The sequence below is a fragment of the Ursus americanus genome, chromosome 1 (assembly GCF_024610735.1).
Source record: "Ursus americanus isolate L20-20 chromosome 1, mUrsAme1.1.p, whole genome shotgun sequence".
NCBI classification, from domain to species: Eukaryota; Metazoa; Chordata; class Mammalia; order Carnivora; family Ursidae; genus Ursus; species Ursus americanus.
Window position 1 is genome coordinate 74,029,936 of NC_142127.1, and position 25,374 is coordinate 74,055,309.

General features: G+C 41.3%; 2 protein-coding genes across 7 annotated transcripts in view; both read left to right on the forward strand.

Moving 5' to 3' along the window:
* The window catches only part of SGO2 (shugoshin 2), a 65,925-nt gene extending 57,143 nt beyond the window's left edge, over positions 1-8,782 (forward strand). For all 6 annotated transcript variants that reach the window (XR_006781199.2, XM_045806425.2, XM_045806428.2 and 3 more), the window contains one exon: positions 6,174-8,782. Coding sequence is in view for 5 of the 6 variants with exons in the window: in XM_045806425.2 (XP_045662381.1) it covers positions 6,174-6,189 (16 nt within the window). In the remaining variant the exon portion in view is untranslated. The remainder of the gene's footprint in view (positions 1-6,173) is intronic.
* Positions 8,783-21,678: 12,896 nt separating this feature from the next.
* LOC123798185 (aldehyde oxidase) overlaps positions 21,679-25,374 on the forward strand; it is an 81,715-nt gene continuing 78,019 nt past the window's right edge. Inside the window, exon 1 of the mRNA XM_045806433.2 lies at positions 21,679-21,933. Coding sequence (XP_045662389.1) covers positions 21,889-21,933 — 45 coding nt within the window. The 5' untranslated portion in view covers positions 21,679-21,888. The remainder of the gene's footprint in view (positions 21,934-25,374) is intronic.

Consider the following 25,374-nt stretch of genomic DNA (forward strand, 5'->3'; position numbering starts at 1 on the left):
TCATAATTACTATATGCTCATATAGTAATATTCATGATTACTATAGTAATATTCATACTATATATATTGCCATGTATTCATTGTGGATTAGGACTTTAATGATTAAAATGTCCCCCTTTGTCATAGTCAGTGCTTTGGGACTTAAAACGTAAAGACTTTAAAAAATATATTTGTTTTACCTTCTTGTTAACTTCTGCCACCCCTATCCTCAGTGCCTAAAATGATACATTGCAAGCAGTTTCATTCAAGATCTCTTCTCACTGGGGGCCTATCAGAAGCTGTGATATATCTGCTGGATGCCATCCAAAAAGAAAAAAAGGCAGCTGGGTTTTCATCATTCTTAGTATTTATACTAATGTTCATTGTGCTATTTGCTTTTAAAAAATTTACCAACTAAACCATTTACCAAATAATCTGTGTGTCCAATAGATCTAAACTAAAATAGAATACTATTTCATTACAGCATTTTGCTGTATTTAGAATAGGTAGCTCTTCTAAAAGAATTAATTAAATTCTACCTAATTACCCAAGGCAGTGGTATCATTGGCTCTGGAGAGGAATACAGAGGAGGGAAAAAGACCTACTCTAATCTAACCTAACCATTTATACCTTTGTAATTTGGGACCATGTGTATGGATGTCATCTAAAAGACCTGCGTAATGTAAAGAATAAATACAACCCCACTTCTTGCAACATGATATACTAGGTGCATGATCAAACTAAAAATAAAATAAAATTACTGGGTAAAATATTAAAAAACAAAACAAAAAACCCCCTTGAACGTATCTATTAGCTAGAAGAGAAGAAGAAAGCTGTCATCAGAGACTGAATGAGAGCAGGAACCCAGAGAGGTAGGTGGACTCTGAGACTGGCTTTTGCCCGAACGTATTTACCAAACTAGGTGAACCTAAGTGTTGGATTCACAGCCTTATGCGGCTGAGGACAGAAGGCATATCCTAGGGTTTAGCTAAAATGAAAAGTCTAATAGTAGATCACCTTCAATAAAGTTGAGCTACTCTCTCGGTAGAAGAGCAAACTAAAAATAACCTTCCCACCAGCTTTTTTAAGCCCCAGGAAATAACTCTGGTACTGAACTGAGGAGGAAAAAAATCTTCTGAGAATTCGTAAGCAAAATCAAACTCTTGCATTGCTGTTGGAATTCACAATATTTTAAAGTCACAGAAAACCTCGAGTTGAGGATTTAGTTAGTACATGACTTGTAGTGCCCCCTGTTGTCCATCAGAAGCAAATGCAGATATTTTCTAGAGCTCCATCTCAGTCCTCAACGTATTTTCCACAGGTAAAATTCCAAGGGAAATAAGTTAGCTCACAGTAAACACTACATACACAAGGGAACAAGGTACCAGCAGAAGCAACTGATAGCAGAATTAGATACAGACTGTAAAATAAGAGTCTTTAATGTTTCAGTGAAGGAGAGACTTGGAAGTGAATAAAGGTGTTGAAAAAAACACCTTTACTGTGAAGAAAAGGAAGAGATGAACACAGTTCAGGATAGCGGTTACTTCTTGGGGGATGACAGGGATGTGAACAGAAAGGGGCACACTGGAGGCTTCTGAGGTGTGGTAATATTTTATTTCTTAACTTGGGTGGTGGGTACATCAACATTTATTTATTGTTTCTAAGTTGTACATTTTCATATAATCTTCTATGTTTGCTGAAGTTCATAATAAAAAGAAAATACATAGTAAAACATGTAATGTGTGAAATCTTAAGTTGGTCAATTTTTCTTTTTTTTTTTTAATTTTATTTTTATTTTATTATTATTATTTTTTTTATAATGATTTTTTATTATATTATGTTAGTCACCATACAGTACATCCCCGGTTTTCGATGTAAGGCTCGATGATTCATTAGTTGTGTATAACACCCAGTGCACCATGCAATATGTGCCCTCCTTACTACCCATCACCGGCCTATCCCATCCCCCCACCCCCCTCCCCTCTGTAGCCCTCAGTTTGTTTCTCATAGTCCATAGTCTCTCATGTTTCATACCCCCTTCTGATTACTCCCCCTTTCTTTATCCCTTTCTTCCCCTACTGATCATTCTAGTTCTTATGTTCCATAGATGAGAGAAATCATATGATAGTTCTCTTTCTCTGCTTGACTTATTTCACTTAGCATTATCTCCTCCAGTGCCGTCCATGTTGTAGCAAATGTTGAGAACTCGTTCTTTCTGATTGCTGAGTAATATTCCATTGTATATACGGACCACAACTTCTTAATCCAGTCATCTGTTGCAGGGCATCTCGGCTCCTTCCACGATTTAGCTATTGTGGACATTGCTGCTATGAACATTGGGGTGCATATGGCCCTTCTCTTCAATACGTCTGTATCTTTGGGGTAAACACCCAGTAGTGCAATGGCTGGATCATAGGGTAGCTCAATTTTTAACTTTTTAAGGGACCTCCACACTGTTTTCCAGAGTGGCTGTACCAACTTGCATTCCCACCAACAATGTAGGAGGGATCCCCTTTCTCCACATCCTCTCCAACAATTGTTGTTTCTTGCCTTGTCTATTTTTGCCATTCTAACTGGCATAAGTTGGTATCTCAGTGTGGTTTTGATTTGAATTTCCTTGATGGCTAATGATTTTGAACATTTTTTCATGTGTCTGTTAGCCATTTGTATGTCTTCATTGGAAAAGTGTCTGTTCATATCTTCTGCCCATTTTTTGATTTGTTTATTTGTTTCTCGTATATTGAGTTTGAGAAGTTCTTTGTAGATCTTGGATACCAGTCCTTTATCTGTAGTGTCATTTGCAAATATCTTCTCCCATTCCGTGGGCTGCCTCTTAGTTTTTCTGACTGTTTCCTTGGCTGTGCAGAAACTTTTAATCTTGATGAAGTCCCATAAATTCATTTTATCTTTTGTTTCTCTTGCCTTTGGGGATGTATCATGAAAAAGGTTGCTTTGGCCGATGTCGTAGAGGTTGCTGCCTATGTTCTCCTCTAGAATTTTGATGGATTTCTGTCTCACATCGAGGTCTTTCATCCATTTGGAGTTTATTTTTGTGTATGGTGTGAGATAGTGGTCAAGTTTCATTCTTTTGCATGTAGCTGTCCAATTTTCCCAGCACCATTTATTGAAGAGACTGTCTTTTTCCCACCGGATGTTTTTTCCTGCTTTATCAAATATTAGTTGCCCAAAGAGCTGAGGGTCCATTTCTGGGCTCTCTATTCTGTTCCATTGGTCTATGTGTCTGTTTTTGTGCCAGTACCATGCTGTCTTTGTGATCACAGCTTTGTAGTACAGCTGGAAATCCGGCATTGTGATGCCCCCAGCTTTGTTTTTCCTTTTCAACAGTTCCTTGGAGATTCGGGGTCTTTTCTGGTTCCATACAAATTTAAGGACTATTTGTTCCAGTTCTTTGAAAAACGTTCTCGGTATTTTGATCGGGATAGCATTGAAAGTGTAGATTGCTCTGGGTAGCATGGACATTTTAACTATGTTAATTCTTCCGATCCATGAGCATGGAATATCTTTCCATCTTTTTATGTCTTCCTCAATGTCTTTTAAGAGTGATTTATAGTTTCTAGAATAAAGGTCCTTTACGTCTCTGGTTAAGTTAATTCCAAGGTAACGTATGGTTTTTGGTGCTATTGTAAATGGGATGGATTCCCTAATTTCTCTTTCTTCGTTCTCGTTATTCGTGTACAGAAATGCAACTGATTTCTGAGCATTGATTTTGTATCCCGCCACGTTACTGAATTGCTCTATAACTTCTAATAGTTTGGGAGTGGCTTCTTTGGGGTTTTCCATATAGAGTATCATGTCATCTGCGAAGAGAGACATTTTGACTTCTTCTTTGCCGATTTGAATACCTTTGATCCCTTTTTGTTGTCTGATTGCTGTTGCAAGGACTTCTAGTACTATGTTGAATAATAGTGGCGAGAGTGGGCATCCTTGTCGTGTTCCTGATCTTAAGGGAAAGGCTTCCAGCTTTTCCCCATTGAGAATGATATTTGCAGTAGGCTTTTCATAGATGGCTTTTATGAGATTGAGAAATGTACCTTCTATTCCTACACTCTGAAGGGTTTTAATCAGGAAAGGATGCTGTATTCTGTCAAATGCTTTTTTGGCATCAATTGAGAGGATCATATGGTTCCTGAGTCTTTTCTTGTTGATATGATGTATCACGCTGATTGATTTGCGAATATTGAACCACGCTTGCATCCCAAGTATGAATCCCACTTGATCGTGGTGGATAATCCTTTTAATGAACTGTTGGATTCTATTAGCAAGTATCTTGTTGAGGATTTTGGCGTCCATATTCACTAGGGAAATCGGTCTGTAATTCTCCTTTTTGATGGGGTCTTTGCCTGGTTTGGGAATCAAGGTAATATTGGCCTCATAGAATGAGTTTGGTAGCTTTCCTTCTGTTTCTATTTTTTGAAATAGCTTTAGGAGAATAGGTATTATTTCTTCTTTGAATGTTTGGTAGAATTCCCCAGGAAAACCGTCTGGGCCTGGAGTTTTGTTATTTGGAAGGTTGTTTATCACTGACTCAATCTCTTCATAATTAATTGGCCTGTTTAAGAAATCAATTTCTTCCTGTTTCAATCTTGGTAGTTTATAGGTTTCCAGGAAGGATTCCATCTCTTCCAGATTGCTTAGTTTATTGGCATATAGCTGTTGATAAAAATTTCTAATAATCCTTCCAATTTCAATGGTGTTCGTCGTGACCTCTCCTTTTTCATTCATAATTTTAATAATCTGGGTCCTTTCTCTTTTCTTTTGGATAAGTCTTGCCAGTGGTCTGTCAATTTTATTGATTCTCTCAAAGAACCAGCTTCTAGGCCTGTTGATCTGCTCTACTGTACTTCTGGTTTCTGCTTGATTGATTTCAGCTCTAATTTTGGTCAACTGCTTCCTCGTGCGTGGATTAGGCCTGTCCCTCTGTTGCTGTTCCAGCTTCTTGAAGTGAGAATATAAAAACTGCATTTTAGATTTTTCTATTCTTTTGAGTGAGGCTTGGATGGCTATGTATTTCCCCCTTAGGACCGCCTTTGCAGTATCCCATAGGTTTTGGACTGTTGTATTTTCATTCTCATTGGTCTCCATAAATTGTTTAATTTGATTTTTGATTTCCTGGTTTATCGAGTCATTCCTGAGCAGGATGGTTCTTAGTCTCCAAGTGTTTGAGTTTCTTCCAAATTTTTCCTTGTGGTTGAGTTCCAATTTCAGAGCGTTGTGGTCTGAGAATATGCAGGGGATAATTTCAATCTTTTGGTATCGGCTGAGACCTGTTTTGTGTCCCAGAACATGGTCTATTCTTGAAAATGTTCCATGGGCATTAGAATAGAATGAGTATTCTTTGGTTCTGGGGTGTAGTGTTCTATATATATCTAAGAGGTCCAACTCGTCGAGTATGGCATTCAAAGCCTTTGATTCTTTGCTTAGTTTTTGCCAGGGTGTTCTGTCTATTTCTGAGTGGAGTGTGGAGGTCCCCTACTATTAATGTATTTTTATTTATATGTCTCTTTATTCTGGTTAAGAGTTGGCTTGTGTATCTTGCTGCTCCCCTGTTGGGGGGATATATATTTATAATTGTCATATCCACTTGTTGAATACTTCCTTTAAGAATAATATAGTGCCCTTCTGCGTCTCTGACTATAGTCTGTAGTTTAAAATCCAGTTTATCTGATATGAGAATTGCTACCCCAGCTTTCTTTTGAGGTCCATTTGCGTGAAAGATGGTACTCCATCCCCTTACTCTCAGTCTGAATGCATCTTTGGGTTCGAAATGAGTCTCTTGTAGACAGCAAATGGATGGGTCATTTCTTTTTATCCAATCTGCAACCCTGTGGCGTTTTAAGCAAGAATTTAAACCATTAATATTAAGACTGAGTACTGAGAGATATGCTTTTAATTCTGCCATGTTGTCAGTAAAGTCTTTGTTTGTATTGGCTGTGACTTTCTGTTTTGTATCACTCTTGGGGCCTTTTTACTTTTATAGAACCCCCCGTAATACCTCCTGTAGGGCTGGTTTCGTGGTTACGTGGTCAATTTTTCTTAAACCTTATTTTATAATTCCTTTTATTATAGAGTATTCCAGATATATGATATAGGAGTTTTCTTCTCCATGCTTCATAACAAAAGCATCAGCTTTGAGTTGTGAATATTGTTCATCTTCCTTTTTTTCTACTTTGCAGGAAAATGAGAAGATGAGGTGAATTTATGGATTCTATTTTTTTTTGAATTCTCAAACCATACCAAGTCAAAACAGGGATATAACAAGGATTCAAAAGATGAAATGCATGATGAAGGCTTTCCTCCCCACCTTTTCATGAGTATTAATTTATTCTTATGTTTACATATATGTATATAAAATAGCTATCACTTTGGTCATCCTATAACTTATGTTCCTGTTTTTGTAAACTTCTTTCAACCAAACAGCCTTTAACTAAGCAAAAGCTGTTAACCTTTTAACCGAATAAAATATGTTGTAAATATTTTTGCATTGATTATCTTGTTGCATACCAAACTATCTTGTTTTGTTTGGTTTTTAAGCCATCCAATATATTTGATCACCTAGAAGATTTTAAAAGTTGCCTTCTGCCTTGGCCAGTTTTCTGTCCCCCTTCATTCTTATACTTTCAGAATTACTTGTTAGATGTCAGTTTCTGTATTATTTCCATTCTATGTAATCTGGTGACTTGGCTGAGGGGCTTAACCTTTCAGACTCTTTAAAATTTGGTTTTTATAACTTTAAAGAACACTACTATACTAATAGTAGAAAGTAATAAATCCTATTCGTGTCTGAGTTCAGTGAACATAGTTTACTGTATTCAAATGACAGGTCAAATTCTATTCTGCCTAGATGGAAAAGCTTGCTTAAAGAATATCTGACAACTAAAAGGGTGGACTCAGTGTTTTTAACAAACACTCCAGATCATTCTGGGACAGACTGTTCTAGGACCAAACTTTGAGGAACTGCTGTAGGAATACAGAGTCCCACGGAACTTATTCATAATATCAACAATGTGGGTTGAATGGAGGCCTTATTAAAGGAAGAGTTAACACAATGATTGGCACCCTGACAGTCTTTGTTCTCTTTCCTGTACACCTATTACTTGGAGACTATGGACCTCCTAGAGTTAGTCTCCAGTATTATATTTTTGTCCCTAATGCTTATTTCTGTTTTTCCTCCTTTCTATGAGATTTTTCTTTTTTTCCCTTCCCATGTAAATTCTTTTTCAGTTTATGTAGTCAAATTTATCAACGTTTTCTTGCTGGTGGAATTTGGTCACCATAAGAATTTTCCTACTTTCAGATTACAAATACATTTACCCATGGTTTCATTTTGTTTTACATTTAAATTTCTGATTCATGTGGATTTTTCTCTATTATATGAGATACAAATGTAATTTCAAACTTCTTCGAAGTGACTCCCCCATTAATGTGAAGGTTCATGTTTTCCACTACCGATTTAAAATGCCACCCTTGTTTACGTCGTATTTCCGTGTGCACTTAAATTTATTTCTCAATTTTCTGTTGTATTCGTCTGTGTGTCTGTTTGTGCCCCACTACCATACTCTGTAGACTTTAGGGGGAGTATCGAAGTTTCCCTCCTAGAGCTTTTACATATTTCTTAATAAATTTATGCCTAGGTATTTTATTTTTTTCTTGGTAATATAAATGGGATCTTCCCTTTGATTCTCTCTTCTAATTATTATTTGCATATACATGTTGATTACTGATTTCTGTATGTTAATTACTGAACATTCATTGTTTGTAGTATTTTCTAGACATATGTCCTGAAAACTAAGTTAACTTTACCTCTTTCTTTTTTCCCTTCCAAATCTTATACCTCTCGTTGCTTTATTTTGTCTAATTAATTGTATGGCTGCTACCTTAAGTAAAATGTTAAATGGTAGTGAGAAGAATAGGTATCCTTGTATTGTTCCTGATTTTCATGGGAATGCCTCTGGTTTTACCCTAATAAGTAAGATGCTGGGTTTTGAGCTAGTCGTGTATAATTTATAATCACATTAAAGTATTGTCTATCAATTATTTTATTGAGGTTTTTTTTTTTAAATCATAAATGAATGTTGAATTTTTCTCAAGTGACTTTTAGCATTGATAGAGATTGTATGAGTTTGGGTCCAGTGAAGAGATAGAAGCCACAATTATTTTATAAATTGTTAGCCACATAGTACAGAACTAAACAAGAATTAAAAAGACAAAAGGGACCACTGGAGTGTCATAGAGGAAGTAAGTGCGGGCAGTACCTCTGGGCCTGGGGGAGCAAAGAAGAAAGGACGAGACCGAAAGGCTTGGAGGAAGAGTTCCAGGACCCTAGGGAAGGTGTGCAACGGGTTAGTGCTGTTTCCCTGAAGGGCTCTGACAAGACTGGCCTGAGAGTGTGGACAAACTGCAGACTGGGGCCTTCTGTTGCTTCTGAAGTCAGTTGTTCCTGCCGGGGGGTTAGCCATTGCTGTGATGAGGCTGACAGCAACAAGAAGCAAACAGGAAGAAGCAAATTTCTTTTTCCTCCTCCATACTTGCAGTTTGCTACTATCTCCTTCTATTGCCAGAGACTGAAAGGGAGCCTGGCAAAGGAAAAAATGTGGTTTTGCAAAGGCCTGGCCTTAAACAAAATGGAGTGGGACCTGTGGATTTGAAGCTGAAACATAAGAGCTTAATAGCGCAATGGGATAGGATTATTCTTCTTGGGTATATTAATGTAACAAACTATGTTTACTCATTTATTGATGTTGAAACATTCTTACTTTCATGGAATAAATTCCACTTTCCAGTATGTGTCAGCCATTGTCTCTCACCTCTAAGCCCACCTCTCTACAATTTGCTGTATGATGCTGGAACTCTACAAATCACATTTGTTTTTCTTTGCTAGATGACTTTTAAAGCTTCTGTCAACAAGGGGTGATAGAAAGAGACAGAATCAGAAAGAGCGACAAAGGACTTGCTCCTTCTTGTTTGCTTGCTTTTCCTAATCAGCATCCCCTCAGCAATGATGATTTCCTCGGGGGGCAGCAGTTAGTTTGTCACCAGTCGGTTTAGCATTCCTAGAACCGGCCTCATTCTGCCCCCATGGAGGTACCAGCACTACCTGGGTTGTGCCCCTCACAGGCCTCAGGCCTAGCTCCTCAGGGAGCCTCCTTCAGGCTCCTGAGGTGTCTCAGCTGTCTGCCACAAGCCATCTTTGAGATCTGCGTTCTGACTCCTAGAAGCCCTTTCCTAGCTCCTGAGGTATTAAACAGTGGCTGAGCAGGACCCTCTCCTCAGTCCCCACAATTCTAGGTTCTAATAATCCCAGCCTCTTCTTTTTATTACCCAGCTGGTTCCTGTGGTACATTGATGGAGGGAATGCCAAATGATACAAACTTTATAGAAAAGATTTTGACACTATCCAGCAAAATTACGTAGGCATATACAGTCATACAACCCAGTAGTCTCACTTTTAGAAAACTATAGTGAAAATTCTCTTGATTTTGGGTCAGGTCCTGATCTCAGGGTCCATGTTAGGCTCTGTGCTCAGCGGGAAGTCTGCTTGGGAGTTTCTCTCCCATTCCCTCTGCCCCTCCTCCCACTCTTTCTCTCTCTCTAAAAAAAAAATATATTTTTTAAAAATTTCACTATGGTATGGTTTGTAGCAGCAAAAATGGAAAAAAGGAACAACCTAAGTGACATCACTAGAGGACAGCTAACTTGAAAACCAACTGAAATGAATGAAAATAACTATGAAGTTGGTGACAGAGATACCCAGTCTTCCGAAAGGTATTTTGAATTTTTATCTTTATTAGGATATACTCTAAAAAAGAACTATAACAAAATCTTAAACTTTCATTTACTAGTCTCATGGCTGCTATATGTATGAAATAGATCTAGGGACAGATTAAAGCAATTAGATTTCAGAAACTTGAGAATCTTTGGTTACGGAATCAAACTCTGCAATCTTAAATTTTAATTAGAGATACTAGTGTGAACTCATGCTTTTTGCACTTTTAAAAAAGTTATGTATTTTCTAGCTCTGTCCACCAAAAATGTCTAGAAACAATGATGACTGACTAGCAATGAGTACTTCTAGCATCTAGATTATGGTTTCTTTTTCTTTTTTTTTTTTTTTTTAAAGATTTTATTTGTTTGAAGAGATAGAGACAGCCAGCGAGAGAGGGAACACAGCAGGGGGAGTGGGAGAGGAAGAAGCAGGCTCATAGCGGAGGAGCCTGATGTGGGGCTCGATCCCGTAACGCCGGGATCACGCCCTGAGCCGAAGGCAGACGCTTAACCGTTGTGCCACCCAGGAGCCCCCTAGATTATGGTTTCTAAATACTGTTTTCCATCACGGAAACCAGGGTTCTTTGGAGAAGTGGCTGATTCCAAGTTTGGGACAGTATATAAACAAGGTGAGCCTGGGATGTCTTGTACAAGAAAACAAGGACATTATTAAAAATGAATGTGACCACATCAAAAGGACATGAATTCCAATTTGAAGGTGCTTCCATTAGCCTAAGATGGGACAAACTCAACATTGGTATGAAAGATTGTAACATTTAAACATGTTATACGAAAGTCACAAATTCATAACGATACTCAAAAAAAAAAAAAAAGGAAACAAAAACATTGGATCTTCTGAAAATTTGTAAGAGGAAATAACAAACATGTATTTTTCCTTTCTGATATCAATTCTATTTGTGCATAGTCAATAGCTCTAGCGAATAGTGATAGTTCTGTTCAAAAGAATCTCGGCTGAAGAAGGAATGTTAGAATTAGGAAAATTACTATTTTGCAACTGCCTAATAAAATAACTTCTTCAGGCAGTGGTCAGCAATGTATGGTGAAACCATGAGGTGAGATGTTGATGGAGAAATTGATTATGAAGAGAGAACCCATTGAACCCAGCAATCAATCTTCACATCATTAGGAATGAGACAACCGGACATCGTAAGCCTCCCGATGTGCTGCAATGTCAAGTGTACAGCACCACCTGTGAAATCTTCTCGTTCCCTCCCCCAGCCCCCAAACTGAACTGGAATCTAAGCAAGGCTTTAGATCGATAGGCACGATGTGATTTGAAGTTTGGGTCCAGTAGCGAATGACCAGGAAAGAATTCTTGAGACATTTTAGTACAAAAAGGTGATTTTATTATATCACAAGGACAAAGACCCGTGGGCAGAAAGAGCTGCATCTGTGAGTGTGAGGAGTGTCTGACTATATACTTTTAAGTGGGGAGAGATAACATTAAGTTTTTAAGGAATTTCTGTATGCTGAAAGCAAGGTCTTACAGGACCTTGAAGATTTAGCTACTGTCAAGGTTGCTTTTAGTCTTTAATAAAACATAAACATGGAGGCATTCAGGCAGCCATGATTCCTTGAGGAATGTCAGGCTCTGAGAGCTTCAGGTTATCTATCAGTGTGCTGAATGCAAGGTGTAAGGGGATTTAATTTAAGTTACATTTTTCTTGCTTTGTTTTCCTTATCTTTTTCCCCCCTGAACAGTTTGGACTCTTTAAGGTTGTTGAGGGTAAAAGGTCTTACCTTTTGTAACTTCTTCCTGCTGAATAGGGGCTAGAGATATCCCTACCTATGGGTCAACATTGGTCAGTTGCGGATGTAGGAGTTACGAAAGGCGGAGGCAGTTGAATCCAAGGTAGACAGAATATATGAATCTCCCTGAGTAAAAAGGAGCATCTGTCAATGTGCAGTTACTGTAGTGAGGGAGTCTTGGCACCACGTGAAAAAATACTGAGGAAGACAATGTGTTAGAATTAAAATGACTATAAGAATGAGAAGTTCATGGGGCGCCTGGGTGGCACAGCGGTTAAGCGTCTGCCTTTGGCTCAGGGCGTGATCCCGGCGTTGTGGGATCGAGCCCCACATCAGGCTCCTCCGCTATGAGCCTGCTTCTTCCTCTCCCACTCCCCCTGCTTGCGTTCCCTCTCTCGCTGGCTGTCTCTATCTCCGTCGAATAAATAAATAAAATCTTTAAAAAAAAGAATGAGAAGTTCAACAAAGAGACCCTTAATAGTTGACCATAATCCCCCTCCACGCTAGAAACTTAACCAATTGTTGAAAGAGAGGGAAGGATTTTTGTAGAGCCTCAATTTAAATACTCGTATCTTCTAATAGTCCTGTGACATTTTTATGATAATCTGGGATGTAGACACAGCATGCTGTTTTAATAATGGCACATGTACCTCCTTGTGCTGCTGTTAAGACATCTAAAGCCGTTCCATTTTGTAGAACCACTTTGAGCATTTGTGTGACCTCAGTATTAAGTGAGGAGATGCTATTTTGTGAATCATTGAGTGCTTTTATGGTGTATTTATTAAGAGCTTCCATATGCCAAATTATACTTTCCAGCCCTACAGATGGAACAAAAATGGATGCCAGATGGTCATACCAATGAAAAACAGATCATGTCCATCTCTTTCTTAAATTGGGAAGATTAGCTGGGGTAGTGTTGGTTTTGGTAATGCGCCCATGAATCCAGGTGAAACCTAAGGTGCAATGACCTATCCACCCTAGAGGAAGCTAGGGCCATAGGTTAGTTCTACATAACCAGTGGGTTCCGTTTGGGGCTAGCCAACTGATTCCAGCTCACCTTATCCAATCAGCAGCAAACCAGTCAGTAGCCTTGAGTACAATGGTTTGAGAACGGGTTTCTAATGATAGCCATCCTAAATGGCATGTACTATTCGCGCAGGTATCATCTGTATGATTTTTTTTGCTCCCAGCATAAAATTGCCTTTTGACTGAGCTGTCCAATGGTGGGTGTGAGCCATAAGTATGTATCCTAAATTTGATATATACCATCCTCAGTACAGCGGTAAGTAGGGTTTTGTAACTTATGCACTCATTGGTGGGCATCAGTTTGTGCGCTTGTAAAGTCAGTTAATATTTTAATAGTTTGAGGGGCGCCTGGGTGGCACAGCGGTTAAAGCGTCTGCCTTCGGCTCAGGGCGTGATCCCGGCATTATAGGATCAAGCCCCACGTCAGGCTCCTCGGCTATGAGCCTGCTTCTTCCTCTCCCACTCCCCCTGCTTGTGTTCCCTCTCTCGCTGGCTGTCTCTCTCTCTGTCAAATAAATAAATAAAATCTTTAAAAAAAAAAAAATATTTTAATAGTTTGAGGGTATGAAAAAGTCTGGTTACGTCCTGGTAAATTCTATATCATATTGATCATCGGCCAAGAAGAAACATTCTGATTAGTGATAGATTTATCACAGAACACGGTATTGTTATATATTATTTCTGAAGTGTAAGTATATAGAGAGTGCCAATCCGTGCCTTGTAAAGGAAAAACCCACTAGGTAAACCCAGGTGTACTTGACACGGACAAAACGCCACATATCCAACAAGCTGTTTGATTTTGTAGTTCAGTGTAATGCTGTGCCCATTGTAGAAAGGAATTGTCCATTAAGATAGGTGAACAGAGGGACATCTGGGTGGCTCAGTCAGTTAAGCATCTGCCTTCAGCTCAGGTCATGGTCTCAGGGTCCTGGGATCGAGCCCCGCATCAGGCTCCCTGCTCAGGGGGAGGCTGCTTTTCCCTCTCCCTCTGCTGCTCCCCCTGCTTGTGTGCTCTCTCTCCCTCTCTGACAAATAATAAAATCTTTTTTTTTTTTAAAGATAGGTGAACAGAGAACAAAAAGAAAATATACAGCCTTCATCATCATTTGAAGAGGAGTTTGAGATCTTCTACAGGTTTGCAGGAGTAAGAAGGCATGTTAGTTTGCTCATGGGTTTCCTGTGAGGGAGGTACAGGTTTTATTCTAGATATGTGAGCCCATGAAGAGTGTCCTTCTAATTTTACTGCAGTGGGAGTACCTAATATGACCCAATATGGACCTTCCCATTTTGGATTTAAGCCCCCCGCTGTATGCGACTTCCAGTCTTTTAAATAAACCATGTCTCCATGACTTACCATGGGGTAGGCTTTCGGTTATAGTTAAATCAGGTTTGGGGAACATGTGATCAGTATATTCAATAAGTAACTTACAAATTAAACCAGCCTTGAGTGAATAATTTAACAGAGTATTATAATCTTTATCTAATAACAGGTCCACTGTGAGCAATGGCTTTCCATATAGTAAAAGAGCTAAGTCCTAGATGTTGTTTTGGAGCAGTTCTCATTCTGAGAAGTCCTCTTGGTAAGAGAGAAACCCAATTTTCCTGGCTCTCTAAACTAAGTTTAGTTAGGTGCCCCTTTAAAGTATGATTAGCTTTTTCTACCTTTCCAGAGCATTGTGGATGACAGGCTGAATGTAGAAAACAATTAATTTTTAAAGCTGGTGCTATTTGTTGGGTTGTTTGTGCAGTGAAAGAAGGGCCATTATCACTCTGAAGAGATCGTGGGAGGCCAAATCGAGGAATAATTTCTCACAACAAGACTTTGGTTACTTCCGTGGGTCTTACAGTTTTACAGGGAAAGTCCTTGACCCATCCAGTGAAAGTATTAACAAACACTAGTAGGAATTTATAGCCTTTGCAAGGAAGCATTTGTGTGCCATCAAGCTGCTAGTCCTCTCCTGGATATGTTCCATGCCTTTGGACTGGTTTTAAAAGTGAGGGAGAGGGGACTGCGCCTTCCAGATTTACTTGGGCACAAACAATACAGGATGGGCAAATCTGTTTCGTTGTAGCTATTAAGTTCATTCCAGCAAATATATTTTAAATTAAATGTCCTAAAGCACTTTTGCCCAAATAAGTCACCTGGTGTAAACCCTGTATTACCTTCCATTGGTTATTTTTCGGTAGGTGTTTCCCTCATCATTAACAAGCCAGTCCTGCGTATTTTTTGAATATCCTCATTCCTGGGCTATGTGAATTTCTTGGTCTGAGTAGACTGGAGTTATGGACTTTACTGGAGTTAAGACTGGTATAAGACTTCATATTTGTTTATTTTGTGCTGCCTGCTTGGCTACATGGTCTACCAAATTATTTCCTTCAGATTCTAAAGTCATTTCCTGTTGGTGTTCTCTGAGGTGAATTACAGTGACCTTCTTAGATAGGTGTACAGCCTCATTCTAGGCCCCTATCTGGATAATAATCCCCTTTCCTTCCACATTGGGCAGGCAGCACCAAGAAAGCATATTTGGAATCAGTATAAATATTAATTTTTAGACCTTTTACCAGTTGAAGAGCACAGGTAAGTGCCATTAATTCAGCCTTTTGAGCAGAATTATTTGTTGGCAGGGCTTTTGCCTCAATGGTCTTAATCAGCTAATGATAGCACACCCAGCTTTTCTCTCTCCCTTATCCAGGAAAGGACTGCCATCAGCAAACCAACTGTCATCTCATTTTCAATAGGGGAGTCTTTTAAATCTGGTCCGCTAGAACGAACAAGATCGGTAATCTCTGAGCAGTCATGTTCTAACGTAGAAGTACGATGCTCAGGTCCAGGCATAAGGGTAGCTGGGATTCAAGTTTGACAGGTTTTAGCTATTATTTCAGCTATGTCTAAAAGTATAGCCTGGTATCTGGTAAGTTGGCCTCCCGTCATCCATTGGTGGCCCTTGGCCTCTTTGGACCTGATGTGGAGTCATGACTATCAAGGCCTGTCCTAGAGTAAACTGTGAAGATTCCACCAGGAGGGCTGTCACAGCCACCGCTTGAAGACAAGCCAGCCTTGTGTTACATTATCAAGTGACTTTGAAAAATAGCCCACTTGTTTCATTTCCTAATTTCTGGGTAAGAACTTCCAAAGCTTGTCCCTGTTTTTTTGCAACATATAAATGAAAGGTTTTTCTAAATTTGGTAAAGCCAAAGCCGGGGCTGACGAAAACTTAGCTTTTAATGTTTGAAGGACTGACTGCTGGGCTTTAGTCCCGAATAAAGGTTCCTCATCAGGGCCTTTAATTGAATCATACAGTGGTTTGGTTAAGAGCCCAAATCCAGGAATCCACAGGTGGCAAGAACCTGCCATGTCTAGGAAAGTACAGAGTTGTTTTTTTGTAGGTGGGGGTCCAAGCCTTTTTTTCTGTCAGTAGACAGGGTACGATGACCTGGTGTTAGCTCATATCCCAAATATTGTACTTTCTCTTTAGATATTTGCACCTTTTTAGGGGAGACACGATAGCCTCTGTCTGCCAAGAAGTTAAGTCAAGTTATAGAATTACTATCAGACATTTCTTTTGTGGAACTACAGATTAAAATGTCATCCACATATTGGATTATAGTCTCTTGAGGCAAGGAGATATCACGGAAGTCTTTACTAAGGGCAGCCCCAAACAAGTGAGGACTTGTCTCTAAATCCCTGTGGCAAGACTGTCCAAGTTCAATGAGCAGCCTGTGGGCTCGAAGGTGAGGCTCATTCAAAGGCAAATAGTGGCTGTGTTTCCTCACATAGAGAGATGCCAAAGAAGGTGGCTTTTCAATCAAGTACTGAAAACCAGCTGGCATCACCAGGGCCCTGGGCGAGAACAGGATATGGAGTTGGCATTATGGGATGAATAGGCTCCACTGCCTCGTTTATAGCTCTTAAATCTTGTACCATCTGATATTTCCCATTTGGCTTTTTTACTCTTAAAATCGGAGAGTTATAAGAAGATTGACAAGGCTTTAAAATGCCACATTTGAGAAACTTATCAATACGTGGTTTTAACCCAGCTTTTGCCACAGGGTTTAAGGGATATTGGTTTTTCTGAAGTATAGTGGCTGGGCCCTTCGAGGGCACTTTCACTGGCTGGGCTTTACAAGACCGTCCTGGGACATCGCCATCCCAGACCTGTGGGTTTACTTTCTTCCAGATATTAGGGAGGATATCAGGGATATTAGGAGGGATATCAGGATATCGGGGATATTAGGAGGGATATCAGGGTAAGGTGTTAGTTCTCCAGGTGTTAAAGAAAACAAGCCATCCTCTTCTTAGGTCAAAGCAAACCTGTTTCCCAGTTTATACATTACATCTCATCCAAGTAATGGAGTGGGACAAGACAGAAGGACCAGAAACCCACTGAACAGTAACCCACTGACTTTTGTATTCACAGGTTAAAGGCATTGCCTGGAGGCATGTTTTGGGTTCCCCTTCTCTGCCAATGATTTTATGGCTAGAAAAACAAGTTGGGCCAGAGTGTTGAATAAGAACAGAGTGGCTCCTATAGGAATAAGAAAATTGACAGACTTACCTTCCACATCCAGGATAACCCCAGCTTGGTCATCTTGATGTCATAGGGAGTGGAACCAGCCTCAGGGCCCTGTCATGCTGGATCCTCCAGTTCCTGCTCTGGGGAGGCGGGGGTGGGGGAGGGAGGAGTGAGTTCCTGTCTTCCTCTCTCTCTGGAGATGGGACAGTCCCTTTTCCAATGTCCCTATTTTTTACAGACAGGACATGGCCCTGGGGGAGAGCCGTTGTTTGGACATTCTTTGCTCCAGTGTCTGGTCTGGTCACATCCATGGCACGGGGTCCTACCTGCTCCTTTGTCTGATACCGGCTTTTCCTTTGGGCCCTGGTTAGTCTGGGGTTGTGGGGGATCCGCAATAGCGCCAGCCAATATTTGAGCCTGTACCTTACCCTGCAATTGAGCTCTCTGGTCCTTTTCTTGCTTTAAGGCCACATCTCTATTAATAAAGACTCCAGTAGCTACCTCTAGTAGGCGCTGGGTGGGAGTATGAGGGCCTAAAGCCATTTCTATTCAGTTTTCAGCAGACGTCAGGTACCGACTGACTTATAAAATGCATGTTTAATATAGTCGTTCCCTCAGGTGAGGTTGGGTCCAGATTTGTGTATTTATGGATGGCTTCTATTAAGTGACCTTGAAGTAGAGCTGGATTTTCAGCAGCACCTTGAATCACTTCCTGAATTTTATCAAAGTTTACAGATTAAGAGAATCCTTTTTTCATTCCTTCCATTAATCAAGTGATCGTATGGTCTCTCCCGTCCCTAGTCTATCCTCTTGCTAATTCCAGTGTGGCTCGGTATTTGGGACAACAGCCCCCCCGCCCGCAATCAAATAACGTTTCCTATCTCTTGTTGCCAGTTCATCGGCAAACTCTCCAGCCCCTGCCCACATATGGTCCTCTTCCTCAGTGTAACATGTTAATATGTATCTATCCTGCCAGGTCAAATCAAACATCATAACAGAGAATTGTTGAAAGCCCTCAATAAACTGAGAAGGATTTTCAGAATATCATCCTAATTGTTGTTTTGTCTGAGCCAGGTCTGCCATGGGGAATGGCACATGGACTCTAATTGTGCCCATTTCTCTATTAGCAACTTCTGTATGGGGATGCATTCCAGATTCAGGTGGAACTGCTGGAAGATAGGGAGTTCCACTCCTAGTATGTCCAGCTGGGCTGGGAGCAGAGGAGTCTTGGGGTTTATAAGAAGGAGGGATAGTAACAGAGCCAATGTCCTCTTTGTTTGTACTGGATTTCTGCAGTGGCACAGGTTTGTTAGGAAGAATGGGCTTATTGAGACAATCATCATCCAATATGTCCAGAGGGGGTTTATTAACCTGGTTGGTGGTTAGACACATTCTGAAAGAAGCCCTTAGGTCAGGATCCTGATTTAGGGCCCTGAAGGCCTGAACATAGGGTGCCTCAGTCCATTTGCCCTGTTTCTTGCAGAAGAGATCTAACTGATAGGTCATATTGAAGCTTAATGTCCCATTAATGGGTCATTCTCCCTTATCTCTGAAGGAGTACTGCGGCCATTTAATGTTGCAGAAGATGATCCAGTTTTTTCTTTTTTAGATCTTGCAATCCAACTTGATTCCAGTGGGTTAAAAGGCATCCCAAGGGAGAATCCTTAAGGACTGAAGAAGATCCCATGTTCCTAGAAAAGTAAAGAAGGTCCGTTACCAAGAATCCCCCTGACTCCCACACAGGATATCTTAGAGGTTCCTGGTATCAAAGCAACCAGAGGCCTCCCTTGAACAAAATCGCTGTTGGTCACCACCCTGCCATAAAGGCCCTATAGGAGGGATTGCCGGCATCCCCCCACTTCCCCATTGCATTCTAGACTACAAATGGATGGTGGTGAAAGGACCAAAATACCGTGCCATGCCTTGCCATGAAGAACCCACCATTTCTAACCCATGGAAAACACTAGAAAAGTTTTACAAGAGGAAACGACCCAATGTTGTAACTTAAGTAGTTAGTAGGGGACAGTGATGAAAAAGAGTAAAGATAGAAATCCATCATGACCTAAGTGACATTCCAACACATATAGTCCTTACAGCCAACTTCCCTAGGAAACGGTCCCTGATTGGGTTTTAGTTCAATTGGGTACTGGTTTCAGCCAGCTCCAGGTGGAGTTCTGGCAGCCAGAATATATGAAGGGGATCACATTAGACTAATGAAGAGGAAACCTCACATGGGATTCTTAAGTTTGGCAGCCACACTAGCAAGTTAGGTGGCTGTCCTATGCCCAAAAGACAATTCTGTGTAAGAATAGGAATAAAGGGACCTGGGTGGCTCAGTCGGTTAAGCAGCTGACTCTTGGTTTGGGCTCAGGTCATGATCTCAGGGTCGTGAGATCAAGCCCTGCTTTGGGCTCCCCGCTCAGCAGGGAGTCTGTTTGAGGTTCTTTCTCTCCCTTCCCCTCTGCCCTCACCCCCTCAAATAAATATATTTAAAAAGCTATATATATATATGTGTGTGTGTGTGTGTGTGTGTGTGTGTATATATATATATATATATATATATTTTTTTTTTTTTTTTTTTTTTTTTTTAAGAATAGGAATAAAGGGAGGGCATCAAGTTTCTGGGTCTCATTACCATTCCAGCCAGGGTACTGGCTTCTAGCCAAGAGGCAGGCAGGTCTCTGCTCCTCCCTGTACAGTAGCCATGGGCTAGAGGAATATAGCCTGAGTAATTGACATGAAAGTGTTCCAATAAGACCGTACTTTGAAATGAAAGTAAAGGGAGAGGAGTGGAAGTACTCACCATGTTTGCACCAAGCCTTAGAATCCAGATGAGATTTGAGCTCTACATTGGATGCCAAAATGGTGTGACTTGAAGTTCAAGTCCAGTAGTGAACGACTAGGAAAGAATTCTTGAGATGTTTCTAATGCAAAAAGGTGATTTTCTTATATAGCACAGGAGCAGCACCCCTGGGCAGAAAGAGCTGCACCTGAGAGTGCAAGGAGTGACTGACTATATACTTTCAAGTTTGTGGAGGGAGAGGGGGGAGAGATAACATTAAGTTTTTAAGGACTTTCTGTATGCTGAAAGCAAGGTCTTACAAGAGCTTGAAGATTTAGTTGCTGTCAGGACAAGGTTGCTTTTAGTCTTTAATAAAACATAAACATTGAGGCATTCAGGCAGCCATGATTCCTTGAGGAATGTCAGGCTTGGAGCATTTCAGGTACCTATCAGTGTGCTGCAAGCTGTAAGGGGATTTAATTTAAGCTACATTTCTCTTGCTTTATTTTCCTCATCAGGCACAGTATAGGTAGTAAGTAGGGTGGAAGAACAAAGAACACCAGAAGAAGCAGTCAGCCATTATAAAATGTGGTGTGTTCTAGAGAACAACTGACCAGACATGTTAATAGCATAAAAGGGGGAGTGGGTGAGGGGACTGTTCTAGATTAAAACAGACTGAAGAGACAACAAACAAATACATTGAATAGCCTTTGTTTGACTCAAAGAAATCAAGTTGTAAAAGGGCTTTTTTTGGATGCTGGGAAATTTGAGGATATTAAGTAAATATTTTGTGAGGTGTGAAAATTGCACCTTGAGTAAGGAAATGTCTTTTGGAAAATGTATGCTAAAGTACTTAGGTATAAAGTAACATTTCTGAAGTATTTGGCTTTAATATACTCCGGAAAAAGTTAACTAACTATGGAAAAAAGTTGACTATTGTCAGAGCTCGATGAGGTATATGGCGATGCTAGTTGTACTTCTCACAAATTTTCACAAAATTTCGTGTTCACAAAAACAAAATGACATGGGAAATTGTTCTAGGTATATTTTTTTAAAGATTTTTTTGTTATTTATCTGAGAGAGAGAGAGAGTGGGGGCGGGGCAGAGAGAGAGGGACCAGCAGACTCTGTGCTGAGGGCCAGCCGGACCAGGGGCTCCTATCATGATCTCATCACCATGAGATCATGAGGAGAGCTGAAATCAAGAGTTGGAGACTTCACCAACTGAGCCTACCCAAGTGCCGCAGTATTCTAGGTATATTAAGTGAAAACAAGTCTGGAAAACAACTAGTTTGGTTCTATTTCAGTTTTTAAAAAGGAGTTACAGGTAGATTTCAAAATTGTAAAGATTGACCCAAAAATTAATAAGTAAATTCTAAGTTGCAGGCTTACAGATAGTTTTTATATTTATGCTTTTCAGTATTTTCCAAGTTGCATTTTAAAAAAGTTTTCCAAGATGTTTATACTGGATAAACTGTGAAGAGCTATCAAGCTTTTTTTTTTTTTAAGTCTGTATCAAGGTAGCTCTCGATTTTAAAAACAAACTTGGATAATTATTTCTAAAACTGTAAGATAAAGTTGTAAAACCACCGGTTGTTCTTTAAGTTCCTTCCCTGCAAAGTTGGAATGAATGGGACTGTTTTATTAGGACCGTACCAGGTGTGGTGGAAGCGTGGTGGGAGCAGTGGCACAAAATACGACTTGTTCCGCAACTGCACATATGGCTGGAAAGCCCCTTAAAATATGCACCAATGAAAGACGACCAAGGAGACGCCGCAGGACCTGGCGCACCTGCCGAGGGGCGGAGAGCTCGGCGTGGACGCGGCGAGTCGGCGCGAGGAGGGGAGGGTTCCGCCAATGATCTCCGCGCGGCCGGAGCGCTCGCGTGACGTCCTGGGATCCGCGCAAGTTTTCGCCGCGAGGCGCACGGAATTTTGGGTCTTAACGGGACTTTCTCCCTGGGGCTTGGCTGCCGGGTAGGCTCCGGCGGCAGCGCAGTCGGCGACTCCGGAGTCGGGTGGCGGGCCGCGCCAGCATGGACCGGGCGGTGGAGCTGCTCTTCTACGTGAACGGCCGCAAGGTGAGCGCGCTCGCGGCCGCTTCTGGCCTGGGGGCGGCTTTGCCCGCGCGCGCGCGCGCCTCCACCCCCACCCGGCAGGCGCGCCGTGGGCTTTCCCGACAGCCCTGGAGCTCCGGGCCCCGCTCGCCAGCGTTCCTCTTCCTTCTCCTCCCGAGATGCCCCGCCTGACCGCCGACCCCACCCTCCCCACCCCGCAAACAGGAGGAGAGCTGGCGAGTTTTCCTCGTCGGGGTCAGCGCTGCCCAAACTTCCCCCTCAAACCCGCAGATAACGGAACGTTCTCGTAGACGGGGAGCCATCTATAGACGGCTGAGCCTTGCTCTCAGCACTCTGCTCTCGGGTATGTCTGGATGAGCAGAGAACAGTTCAGACCAGAGGACGAACAAATTCCAACGACTCTTATCGTTCCTCAGATGACGCAGCTGTGACCTGCTCAAGGCTCAGCAAGTTCCTTGCAGAGCCGAACCCAGAGCTGGGTTCTGGGGCGGGCCTTCCTTGGAGGTGCTCCCTGCGTCTGCTGTGACGTGGCGTCTGTGCTCTCAGAAACCGGGCTGGCTCCGCAGAGCCTCGGTGAGAGTTCTACGCAGTTCTCAGTGTTTGAGGGCAGCAAAGCCCTTGGGCATCCTTGAAAACACCCGTCACCCCCGACGTGGCCATAAACTCCGTTCACTCAACGCTGTCCCAGCATATTGGCACCACTTTGCAAGGGAGAAACTGAGGCAGGAAGGTAAAAGGGCTTCCTTAAAAGATGACAACCAAGCCAGGGCCGTGCTACCTGCCTTTCCACAGCGCCAGCACCCTCAGAGCCACCCGTGGTCGCTGCTTCTGCCGCAGGGGTAGCCACAACACTTTCCCTGACTAACTGGCGTGAGGGACACACCAAGAAGCTGGGGTCAAGCATCAGGGCCTCTCACCAGAGGCCTGTTCTAAGGCCCTGATGATATTTTTACACTTGTGGTTTTGTAGTATTTTTCTTAAAGAGGACCCCTCCCCAAATTGTACAAGTTCTAAGCCCCATAAAACCTTCCTCTGACCTCGTTGCCTGGGTTCCACTCTGGATAACATGAGCTTGTTATTCCTGATCTGTAATGGGGGCCCTTAGGATTCCCTCAGAGGACTACTCTGAGGGTAAAAATTGGCAGTGGGATGAAGTGTTAGCATTATGTCTATTCTTTCTTTGCATGACTGAATGGCATAGCAAGCAAAACTCTGGCCTTTTTATTTCGACAAACGAGGATTCAATTCCAGCTCTCTTACTGTGATGCCCTAAACTTTTAGAGCCCCAGGTCCTCTGTTAAAAGGGGGTACTACTACTTAGATCAGAGTGATAGTGCTTATTTAGTTTGTTAAGGGTCTGCTCTAGAAGGCAGGGTTCCAGTGGTCTCGGGATGCAAGAGAGCGCAGAAATGGCAAAGTCCCTGCTTGCATGGGGTTTGCATTGTGCTGGGGAGGCAGTGGAAATGTGTAACGTCAGGCAGCGGTAAGCGTAGGACAGAACAGAGAGCAAAGTGAAGAGACAGAGTGAACAGGAGCTGATATTTTAAGTGGGATGGATGGTTAGGTCTCTCTGAAAGAGTGACATTTGAGCAGTGACAAGTATAAAGTGAGGAGCAAACACCCGGGGGAAGGTATCCCAGATGGAGAGAATGGGAGTACAAAGATCCTCAGACATGGGGATTTCTGTGTGCTAAGGGATAGCGAGGAGGGTGGTGGGGCTGGAGATGTGGCTAGGGGCCAGAATGCTAGGGCTTTGTAGGTGACGGTAAGGATTCTGGTTAAACAAGGAAACTGGTTTTTGAGTCTAGCTTCTTCCTCATCCTCCCTTCCCTGCCCCCCAAACAAACTGTAGTGGAATTTTTAACATAATAGCTAACAAAAACAGTTTGTGCTCTATTGATTTTTAAAAATAGATAAACTAGTTCTTATTTATGGGCTCATTTTTATCTATGGGTCAAATGTCCTGTGATCATTTGGAAAGTACACTCTAAAGATGTCAATTCAATTTTTGCAGTTAACCCCCCCCCTTTTTTTTTTAAGATTTTATTTATGTTTTTGTTAGAGAGAGCGAGCACAAGCACGGGGTGCAGCAGGCAGAGGGAGAAGCAGGCTCCCTGCTGACCAGGGAGCCTGATGTGGGACTCCATCCCAGGACCCTGGGATCATCACCTGAAGGCAGACACTTAACGACTGAGCCACACAGGCATTCCTGCAGTTACCCTTTTGAAAGAAATCATGCTACTCTTTCTCTTTCCTCTTCCTCCCTTCTAAATTGTTAGGTGTATGCGTCAGTGCTGGCAAGCCATCCTGATTGCCACATAGAATTAGAATCAAGTTTTTTGTATAGAACATCAGGGGCTGTTGAGAAAAGTGAGAGAGAGAGAAACCACCAGGGAAGAGGACTCTTAAGGTCAAACACAACCTCTCGGATTAAAAACTTGCCTCTGCGGCCCTCTGCCCATTTTTTAGTTGAATTTGGGATCTTTTGGTGTTGAGTTGTATTAAGTTCTTTGTATATTTTGGATATAAACCTTTTATCAGATATATCATTTGCAAATACCTTCTCTCATTCACTCGGTTGCCTTTCTGTTTTGTTGATGGTTTTCTTTGCTGTGCAAAAGCTTCTTTTATTATTATTATTTTAATTTGGTGTAGTCTCAGTAGTTTATTTTTGCTTTTATTTTCCTTACCTGAGAAGACATATCTAGAAAAAATGCTGCTGAGGCAGATGTCCAAAAGATTACTGCCTATGTTTTCTTCTAGGAGTTTTATAGTTTCAGGTTTGCATTTAGGTCTTTTATCCATTCTGAATTTATGTTTGTATATAGTGTAACAAGTCCGGTTTCATTCTTTTGCATGTAGCTGTCCAGTTTCCCCAAAACCATTTATTGAAAAGTCTGTCTTTTCCCCATTGTACATTTTTGCCCACTTTCTCCTAGCTTCATTGATCAAATAAGTGTGGGTTTATTTCTGGACTCTCTAGTCTGTTCTATTGGTCTATGTGTGTCTATTTAGTGCCAGTAGCTTATATTTTGATTGCTACACCTCTGTGGTATATCTTGAAATCTTGGATTGTGGTATCTCCAGCTTTGTTTTTTTCTTTTCAAGATTGCTTTGGCTATTTTGAAATAAGTAATATAGAGAAAGACAAATACTATGTGGAATCTTAAAAAAAAAAAAAAAAGCAGACAAAAACAGAAGCAGATTCATAAAGTAGAGAACAAACTGGTGGTTGCCAGAGGGGGGGGGTTTAGAGGGACAGGCAAAATAGGTGAAGGAAATTAAGGATAAGCTTCCAGTTAAAAAATAAATAAGTTACAGAGATGGAAAGTACAGCATAGGCAGTATAGTCAGTAATATTGTAATAACATTGTATGGTGACAGGTGGTGACCACACTTATTTGGTGAGCACTGAGTAATGTATAGAATTGTATAGAAGCCAGT